At 36.4% G+C, this 10,545-nt stretch overlaps 1 protein-coding gene across 2 annotated transcripts in view; it reads left to right on the top strand.

Annotated features, from left to right (window-relative positions):
• Positions 1-250: 250 nt before the first annotated feature.
• The window catches only part of LOC102078550 (uncharacterized), a 65,430-nt gene continuing 55,135 nt past the window's right edge, over positions 251-10,545 (top strand). The window contains exons 1-4 of one of the 2 annotated variants that reach the window (XM_019360573.2): positions 251-484; positions 5,039-5,136; positions 8,917-8,935; positions 9,037-9,070. In XM_019360573.2, the coding sequence (XP_019216118.1) occupies positions 5,085-5,136; positions 8,917-8,935; positions 9,037-9,070 (105 nt within the window). In that variant the 5' untranslated portion in view covers positions 251-484; positions 5,039-5,084. The remainder of the gene's footprint in view (positions 485-5,038; positions 5,137-8,916; positions 8,936-9,036; positions 9,071-10,545) is intronic. The other variant, XM_019360572.2, reaches the window with a different exon arrangement.

Here is a 10,545-nt window from a genome sequence, read left to right as displayed (position 1 = left end):
GTACATATCTTAATTTTACAGTGCCTGGGCAGAGTGAACAACAAAAGTTACTAAATGTACAGAGGAAAGCCTGAAGACGGATAAAATCTCTTTGTCATCATTGGGAAAAAAGTCAGCCTTTATTTTGGTGTCTACACCAAGTTGCCAAGAGATCCAAAAAACAAAGCGAAAGTGCAACCTGCTATTCAGAAATAACTTTATGCCGTTTGCCTTTTTTTCTCTCTTGCTCCACTTTATACACACATTCATACACAAAGCAGCAGATTCCATGCCTTAATCTACACAAAAGCTCTGATTACAAAAAAAGAAAAAGAAAAAGGGCAGGACTCTTGAGCAACAGGTAGGATTCAGCCATCATCACCGGTGTCACAGTCACAAGGAAACACACCCATCACTCGTGCGCCGGTGCCTCAAGTGTCAGGAGACAGTGTTTAACAGAGGTGATTTACAAGACCTGAACAACTCTACCTACAGACCTGATCTGGTAAGAAATCTGGCTTTAATTTGATTTGCTGTTATATCATTTTAAGTTCCTAGCCAGCCCTGAAACTCCATCAAAAGGACATATTGCTCATTTTAAAGCTTATCACAGACTTAACTCATAGATCTACTTCTATTCAAGAGATGTTTAATCACTGCTGTATGTAGGCTTGTTATTCAGTAGCAAACAGATGCAGATAAAGCAGAAAATCCCTTCAGCTCATAATAATTTGGTCCTTCTTGCCCTGTGAGTCTGTAACTCTGGTGACAATGCGCTATTTGGGGATTTCATGCATGGGAATAACAGCTACCTTATTAAACCGAGTCTTCAGGTCGGTGGGTTATCCTCGAAGAAGAGGCATCTCTGTGCTCTTTACAGTGGTACCAATAAAAAATATGACTTTCTAAAGGAGATCAAAAGATTTTACTCTTGTTCATAAGAAAATATACTGCATTCAAAAAGCTTTAAACACAGAAGCAGGAAAATATTAAATTCAACTTGCATACAACAAATGGTACAAATTATTACACGTCTATAAGTAAAGCATAAAAAACAAATTGCTTACTTGTTTTTACTTATTTTTACTCAAACATAAAAGCATTCTTCAGCGAGGATGGCTTGTGTTATTGTTTCACGTTTTCTTATTCTCTATTTTATTCTGGATAAACAGATGACTGCCAGTAACAATGCAATACTATTTGCTTTTTATATCTTAAGCTAACATTTAGAAAAACTCTGAAATGTCATTTTTTTTATACATATATATATATTACATGTGTTTATTTTGAAATGTCTGCAAATTTGGCCAACATTGTGTAACCAGCATTAAAGTTCTAAAGTTTTCCAACACATTCACACCTCTTCTATTAATCTGTGTCTTTGAAAATAGCAAATTATTCACAAAGTGTCTCAGTGGTGTTGGTCTTTCAGTCAGCAGGCGTACAAAGGGCTGAGGAGGAGGACTGATACTGAGCAAACATTTAAACCTTAAATCATTATTTGTTCTCGCACACTGATGTATGTTGCAACACATGATGAGGCATCAACAGGGCGAGAGTTTTGGGGGGAGCCAATGTGTACTCGTTACTTACAGAAAATATTTGTATGATAAGACCTGCACAATTTATCTATAACATTAAAGCTTTTTCTCTTCTTTTAGTAACTGATTATATTTTGACTGTTGCTGGATTAAAAATGGTCGTTGTGTGTGGCATAAGTAAAAACCTAATTTGACTTTTTTTTTAAATTTAATTTCTAGCACATGGGTGTTTTACTGATTATCTTCCCCTGTTTTTTTCCCCCAGCTTTCCTGTCAAAATTAATAAATAAATAAAGACAACAAAAACAAAAATCCCCCAAAACATATGAAATAAATCGAGCACTCATCTTTCAGGCAGCCCCGCAAATTTGTGTGCGCTGATGGCCAAGTCTTCTAGTACTGTAATCACAATGATATAATATATAATATAGTGTTTAAAAAAAAGAAAAAAAGATAGAAAGGTTGAGAAAACTGAAGTGTTGTGTCAGGAAGGATGTCTGGTGCACAAATCAAAAGTTTTATCATCACCTCACAGGAAAATTGGAATAAAGTGAACAAGAAACTTCAAATTTACAAAAGTCTTGTAAAATTAAAAATAACAGTTCCGAAAAACTCAAAAGCTAAATAAGTCATGTTGTGTGAGTGTGTGGCCACTTTGTGGAAACAAACAAACCTCCCACATGCAGATAAAAGCTGCTCCTTATAAAGTAATCACATGTATATTGATAAAGCTTTTGGTCACTATATCAAACCCCTTACAGAAGACTTGACATGTAGGTGGAGGTACATGTTTGGTCTGAGTGACTAACATGTAAAGGAGGAGCATTTCAAGATACCAGTATGACTCTCAATATTGCGTGCGAGAATGTTTTAATTTCTTTATATGTTTCTCAAGGAACAGAAGCGAGAGCCTAACATTGTGACAATGGTTTTATTGAACCCAGTTCTTTTTATTCTTTTACTGGACAAAGAAAACGCAAACTCAGAGAGGGCAAAGTATTTATAATAATTTTATTCACTCATCTGACGGAAGAGAGATGTGCACAGCGCTAAGCCACTTGCAGATCTGAAGCATTAGAAGCCAAATGTGTATAATATAGTCAGTTATACGTCACACACAGTTTTGATCAAAACAACTTCTTTACCTCTGGCCTTACTTGATGTGTGTGTGTGTGTGTGTGTGTGTGTGTGTGTGTGTGTGTGTTGCTGGTGGAGTGATTACGTGTGCTACCCTCTGCTTAGTTCCGCTTTTTCTGTCTGAAAATAAGCACTAAGAAAATATATATATTCCTCAACATTCCCCCTTTTCGTCTCTCCTTAGAGAGATGACATAATTCCTAATTTATCTCATTAGTCCGACCTGCTTGTGACAATAATAGCTAAGAATCTAGCAAGAGAAACCATACTAAACAAAATCAAACCTTTCCATTGCCCAAACATAGACTTCATGCATTCCTCCAACGGGTTGTGTATTCTTCAATCTTCATGTATTGTTTTGGCATAATTAATTCGATCAACAACAAATAAATCAAACAACTAGGTCAAGCTCTAAGACAGCACCTCGCGTCTACGCCGGGCCGTGAGCTGTCCTACCTTACTTCCTGACACCACCTTTTCACCCAGCATCATAGTTCAAACCTGCTTCTGACTTCCCTTGCTGCTTACTGTAAAATCCAAACAGATATAATTAGCTTTTTCTAGTAAAAGGTCCTAGATTTTTTTTTTTTCAATCTGTGGAAATAGTCTCGACAGAGTTAACCAGTTTCCTCTTTAAAAAGCACTTCTGTGAGGAAATGTTTATTCAATCTTGCAGGGCTGCTTAGAACAAAAGTGAGAGAGAGCTGATATATGTATATATACGTATATATATATGTATATATATATGTATATATATACATATATATACATATATATATATGTATATATATATATATATATATATATATATATATATGTATATATATATATATATATATATATGTATATATATATATATATGTATATATATATATATACATATATATATATACATATATATATGTATATATATACATATATATATATACATATATATATGTATATATATATATGTATATATATATATATGTATATATATATATATATGTATATATATATATATACATATATATATATACATATATATATGTATATATATACATATATATATATACATATATATATGTATATATATATATGTATATATATATGTATATATATATATATACATATATATATATATACATATATATATATGTATATATATATATATACATATATACATATATGTATATATACATATACATATATACATATATGTATATATACATATATATATATATGTATATATGTATATGAGATGCGCTCTTCTGGACAGAGATCTCCGATGTTGTTCCCGGGATCTGCTGGAGCCACTCGCCTAGCTTAGGAGTCACCGCACCTAGTGCTCCGATTACCACAGGGACCACCGTTACCTTCACCCTCCACATCCTCTCGAGCTCTTCTCTGAGCCCTTGGTATTTCTCCAGCTTCTCGTGTTCCAGCTTCTCGTATATATATAAAAAACACCCAGCGCGCCCCTGCGGGCGGTTTATCCTTCAAGCTCGGGTCCTCTACCAGAGGCCTGGGACCTTGAGGGTCCTGCGCAGTATCTTAGCTGTTCCCAGGACTGCGCTCTTCTGGACAGAGATCTCCGATGTTGTTCCCGGGATCTGCTGGAGCCACTCGCCTAGCTTGGGAGTCACCGCACCTAGTGCTCAGATTACCACAGGGACCACCGTTACCTTGACCCTCAACATCCTCTCTCTCTCTCTCTCTCTCTCTATATATATATATATATATATATTTATTTATACATATATATATTCCTCAACAGTTTCCACGGCCAAGCGTAACGATGAATTCTGTGAAAAGCAGCAGCAGATTTGGATAAAGTTTTAGGTCATTTCTGAAGGAAATTGCCACAAGAGTCAAAATTAGAAGGTTTTTTTAAAGGAATTACTGTACTAGTGATGACAATTTGCAATGTGTTTTATGAGCAGGGTTATGTGAAGGTTGTCTTTGTTTTCATTGTTATAAGCCGTGTAAGGTAGGGTTTCAGCATTCCTTCCACTAATGCTTCAGTTCTCCCATCATGCTTTAATGTCGCCATGTTAAAGGTTACTTTAGGTGGCTGCATGTAAGACTTCTAACAGCCACTCCCTGATTGCTTTCAGCCACTAAACACACAGGCATGAGAGTGAAAGGTCAGTAATGGACTGACTTTTCGTTGTTTGCCTAAAAAGATTGGTTATATAACGTTTAAAGCTTTAGATGGCTTGAGCCATAAGCGGCTCGCCCCTAATTTGATGATGTCTGACCAAGATCATTTGTGATATACAGCACTTTGCCACTGAGTGTCAGTTGTTTTAACATCCCGATCATTAATCCACCTGCTAGTTATGTGATCCCTGTAATGCCTAGATTACTGTGTCACTTGCTTTCTCTTCTTCTCTCCCCAGTGATTTTCAACACAAAGCCCTCACATCTCATGAGACTGGTTGCATTATGAGAGCACTTTACCTGTTCCTATTGATTTACCTACTGGAGAGCTCCTTTGGTAAGAGCAAGTTTTGTGTGTTTAATTTATAAGAATCAGCAGCTCATTAAAAGAAAAGATGCATGATTGGGGGAAAAAATCTCCTAAACTGACAATAAAATCACATCATTACAAATGTTGCTGAGATATTTTCATTTTCCACTGCTCGGCATAGCACTAGCATAACAGCAACAAAACAGCGCTCTCTCCACCCAGAAACACACAGGGGGTGTCCAAATTCATGGGCTGCATGCTCCTGAGGACGCATTTGTAGACCGATTACGTCACAGCAACGCGCCAAAGGCTGTCCAAATTTGTACACTCCTCCGAATGCAGCCGACAAATGCATCCTCCTTTTCCCCGAATTTGAAGGATGGGTCGGGTGTGTCCTTCGTGGCCCACCATATCCCAGAATTCATAGCGCGGCGCAGCCAAACTCCAGTTTCCGGTAATGGCGGGCGCTACTAAGTTTTAAAATTACTCTCATTAATCTTTCTGGGTCACAAAATAAACTTTTAACATATTTTCAGGTGAGAATGTAGCTGTGTAAACTTCAAATATCTGCTCGGTTTATCAAGACATCACATATTTGCAAAAGTGCTTCGACGTTTTCGGAGACGTGTGTTACCCACCAGCTCGATAGCTAGCTGGGAGCTCGAGGGTCACTAGAGCCGCCGAGAACGGCACAACTCCCAGCACATCATTTTCAGATCACCGTGAACTTTCGCTACTCAGGTTAAACGTAATATATAAGTCACTTAGACAACCTAAAAATGTTATTGTTTGGCTTTTTTCAGTGTTTTATTTGTTCGTGAGTAAATCGGTTTGGCTGAGATTAAAGTTATTAGATTAGATTAGATCAAATAAAATAAAATGTTATTATTCCCCCGAGTGGGTTCCTCCTTGGTTTTCACACAGCTGAATAAACGTCAAAGAGAAAACTGATTAAACAGAAGTGTGAGATGGTCGAGAATTTACGCCAGTGTCCTGTTATATTTTAGATAGCAAGGAGCAGACGGCCGAGTTTATTAAACTCCACCGACACAGCGGTGATGCAAATTAGTGGTGGGCAGATCGATCCAAATATCGATAGTATCGATACCAAGTCGGAATTGGTATCGGATCGATACTAGCCTGGTGAGATCGATTCTTTACTTTGAGTTCTGCTTGTTTACAATGCTGTGCTTTCGGCAAAGACGAAACAGCCAGGTCACTGGACTCGCTGCTCCTGTGTCAGCGAAGAGCAGGCACACTTTGCTCCCTCTCCCCCACTCTTATGTTTCGGTGTTGCGCTGTCACGTCACGTGACTTAGACCCTTGGGGGTTGTTAAGTTGTTTATATATTAATTATATTTTTACCAGTTGTTTTTGTTGTTGAGAATTTTAATTGTAGTTTTTGTATTATAGTTTATCAACAGTATTTGTTTTAATTTGTTCACTGGTTTGCGTGCACTTAAGATTTAAAAAAAAAAAAAAAAGATTGCCACCACGGCAGACCCGATGGCATTTTCATGCTTCGCAGCATCATTTATTCTTACAATAATCACACGATTGCTGTAACAGTACATTCAACGGCTGTAGCTCTCCTGCTGCCAGCTATACACATCACCACAAAAAACAACAACAGCACAAGCAGCGCAGAGGTTTTAAGCCATCGAGGCATGATTGTAGATGCCGTGAAGGTGAGTCCATCTCACCTGCAGCGGCATCGCAGACCTCGACCCACCACAATTATAAAGCATTTTTTAAATTTAATTATAAATAAATTATTTCTCCTAATTATGTCCTGGGTTTTAACTATTTAATAATAAAAAAGGAAACATCACAAAAAACACTTAAGGTCATGAAAATTAATTGCGATTTAGCAATTCAATGACGCATCCACCTTATTTATTGAAAAGTATCGGTATCGGTATTGGTATCACCGATACTGGCCTTTATTTACTTGATATCGGATCGATACCAAAATATGCAGTATCGCACACCACTAACGCAAATCAGAAGGCTAGACCGTCCCGACCTTCTGAGGACCCGGCCCACGTAGACCACAAAGGCCGGGTCCTCAGGAGGATGCAGCCCATCAATTTGGACATGACTACAGTCGCAGAGAGAGAGAGCGTCACCTGTAACCATGGGAACATAACGCTGTCGCCTGGAACAACAGAACATAGCTGTCAAACCCCAAACAGCCCTGAGCCGCTACAATACTATAATCTAAAATTAACGTATTAATATTTATAAGATAAGATCATCTTTTCTTTTTTTAAAAATCCCACTCATGTTCAAGTGGCTCATGAACTTCTTGTAACTGTCAACTTGATAGCAGTATTTATTTAAGCCATGAATAATGAGAATGAGTCAAAATGGTGCAACAACAGTGCGGTTCATGGGTGTGTTTAGGTAGTTTCTAGACAACAATAAAAGGCTTAAGCAGATAAATAAGATGAACAATAGGTTATTTCTTAGAATCAATTCTTTCCACTAGCTTTACTGAAAATGTTTTTTATCCTTTCACTGTTTATATTTTATGCTTTGTATGGTGGCCTTGGGCTTTAGAAAGGTGTCCAGAAATCAAATGTATTATTATTGTTATTGTTATTACAAAACCAGAAACATTTTGCCCAAATATTATTTCAGCAGCACGATTTTAAAGCTACGTGTACCTTCTGCTGCTAGAGTCCTCACTAAGACCAAAAAAGTGGACCACATCAGTCCAGCTCTGAGGTCTTTACACTGGCTGCCTGTCTGTCAGAGGATAGACTTTAAAGTTCTGATGTTGAAAGCTCTGAATGGTTTAGGACCAAAATACATCAGTGACCTCCTGACCCAGTATGAACCTTCCAGATCCCTCAGGTCATCTGGATCCGGTCTGTTATCAGTCCCCAGAGTCAGAACCAGACACAGAGAAGCTGCATTCAGCTTTTATGCTCCTTATATCTGGAACAAACTCCCAGAAAGCCTCAGATCAGCTGAAACACTCAGTTTATTTAAATCCAGGTTGAAGAATCACCTATTCTCAGCTGCATTTGAATAAAGCACCAAATCCACACTTAAGTTTAAATTTCAAAACCTACTTTTTAACTACTGATTTTATCTACTGTTTTGATATTTGATTTTATATACTGTTTTGTTTGTTTGTTTGTTTGCTTGCTTGTTTTAATCAAATTTAAATCATGCTTTTTATTTGTTTTTGTTTTTGATGTCTCTGTAAAGCACTTTGAATCAGCTTGTTGTTGAATTGTGCTATATAAATAAACTTGCCTTGCCTTGCCTTCTTGCTCATTTTGTGACGTACCAAATGCTTCTTCTCCCTTATATGATGCCAGTATTGTTGACAGTTTCAACACTTGTCTGTAACCAGTTTCTTAGAATAGAATAGGAGCTTCTTTTTAGCATCAGCATTTTAATAACATACACTCTTACGAGAGAAAAAAAAAAAAGCATTTTACTATTAAAAATATACAAATCCGGGTGGTTTTTGATGCCCTTCTACAACTTTATTAAACAACAAGCTGGGACTTTGTGTAAAATTGTAACTGAGAGGTGTGGATTGTATACTTCTGAAAAGTTCAAACCATATCATTCATACTTAATCATGTCACTAATTAGCCCCACACAACCTTTAAATCAGCAATTTAAAAAACAAGAAAAGAGTTTAAACATTTGGTATGCTATTTCCTGGCTAATTTTGCATTAAAAATAGGACTTAAATAATTTCCAAACTCTGCTGTTTAAACAAGTTTTGGGGAAATGCATTAGTAGGATTCAGCTCTAACATGCAACTCTGTCTTATCCCAACAGCAGGATCCAGTGCAGAGAGGTAAGATCAGGAGACATAATATTTACACTTGTAAATTTTACACTCTTCTAAATGCAGTAACGTATATAATCCTTCTCTTCTTTAATTGGTGGATCTTGCAGTAATGGAGTATGCACAAAAGATGCCTGCACACAGGTTAGTGTAACTGTAGCACAACACAACACAAAGCTACAAGTACAAAGGTCATATTGTTATTGCTGTCTATTCTTTTAAAACATTTTTTTCATGCAACATATGTTAAGCTGACTTTGAATATACGCAAACAGTCAGTATGGCTAGGATATTATTTTGTTAGCGTGGTTCTGAGATCACAGGTACCATCATGAGATTCCTGTTACGACTACAGTTGTCAAACTGCCCAAATCACATACCAAAAAGATCAAGATCAGCTCATGACCTGTTCACATCGGTGATTAGGCACATTTTTCACTGAGCTTGATAAAATACAATTGAAGAGTGACTGTGAAAACATTTGGGAGTGCACAGGTGTGACTAAACATGTCGAACAATAGATTTCCCAGTATTTGATGCGAGAATGGCGAAATGCTTTATCACGTTAAGAAGTTTGTCAAAGGTTTTATTCATTTTTTTCCTCATGTTGCCATTTCAGAAAATGTGATATAGCTTTTTTTTATCAGGAAGTGGCAAAGGGAGTTTTTCCTTCCCACTGTCGCCAAGCGCTTGCTCATCAGGGCTTGTCTGATTGTTGGGGTTTTGTCATTGTGATTTGGTGTTATAAACTGAATTGAACTGAAAGTTAAAGAGGCTTGAAAAAAATCTTAAAGACCTTTGAGCTGATATTTTACCTTGAATTAGTCATAATTGATACCGCTAACTGTGAATTCCTAATAATATTTAGAATAATATTTATTATAAACTTCCTTTCTATAGCACCTTTTTTTAAAACCAGAGTTACAAATTGAATCCCAAAATTTGTCAAAAAATATCAATCCATTCTCTCATGCTTTAAAGTCTGACAAGGAAAATGCAAAGCTAAATACATAATTCATATATTATTTATATATGTGGTTGTAAGAGGATACTGGAGTTTAAGCAGTAGAAACGCTGAGTAGGTCTTGTAACAAAACCAGACTGATTTTTATGCGGTAATAGATTATGTTTCATGGCAAATATTTTCAATAATTAGATTTTTCTTTTTTTTCTGTGTTATCTGTGAATACACTTTATTTCTAAATTAAATCACTTCTACTTTAATAACTTTTATTTTGTGACATATCCTGTTTTAAGAGCATTAAGCAAATGTTGTAAAAATATTAATTTAGCTAGCTAGCAGCTAAACTAACTACACTTACCTTATTATAAGAACAGGAGACTGTTTAGAAATTAATTCAAGTGGCATAAATCTCACAGCATAGCATAATACTGTGCTGATTTGTAGTGTCAGTCCAAAGCTCGCTAACATATGCATCTGAACAAAATATGTCCTAGCTAACTGGAAACAAACTAAGTGCTGGATTTTTATATATGTATATGTATATGTATACAACAACAATCAGCATAGATTCAGCATACTCCAGATTTTCTCAAAAGGCTGATTTTTACCCCTAAATCAGATATGCTTGCCATAAAAAAGGCATCATCTGTGGTGT

The sequence above is a fragment of the Oreochromis niloticus genome, linkage group LG6, assembly GCF_001858045.2.
Source record: "Oreochromis niloticus isolate F11D_XX linkage group LG6, O_niloticus_UMD_NMBU, whole genome shotgun sequence".
NCBI classification, from domain to species: Eukaryota; Metazoa; Chordata; class Actinopteri; order Cichliformes; family Cichlidae; genus Oreochromis; species Oreochromis niloticus.
Note: the sequence above shows the minus strand (reverse complement) of the source record. Positions and strands in the feature narration are given on the sequence as shown.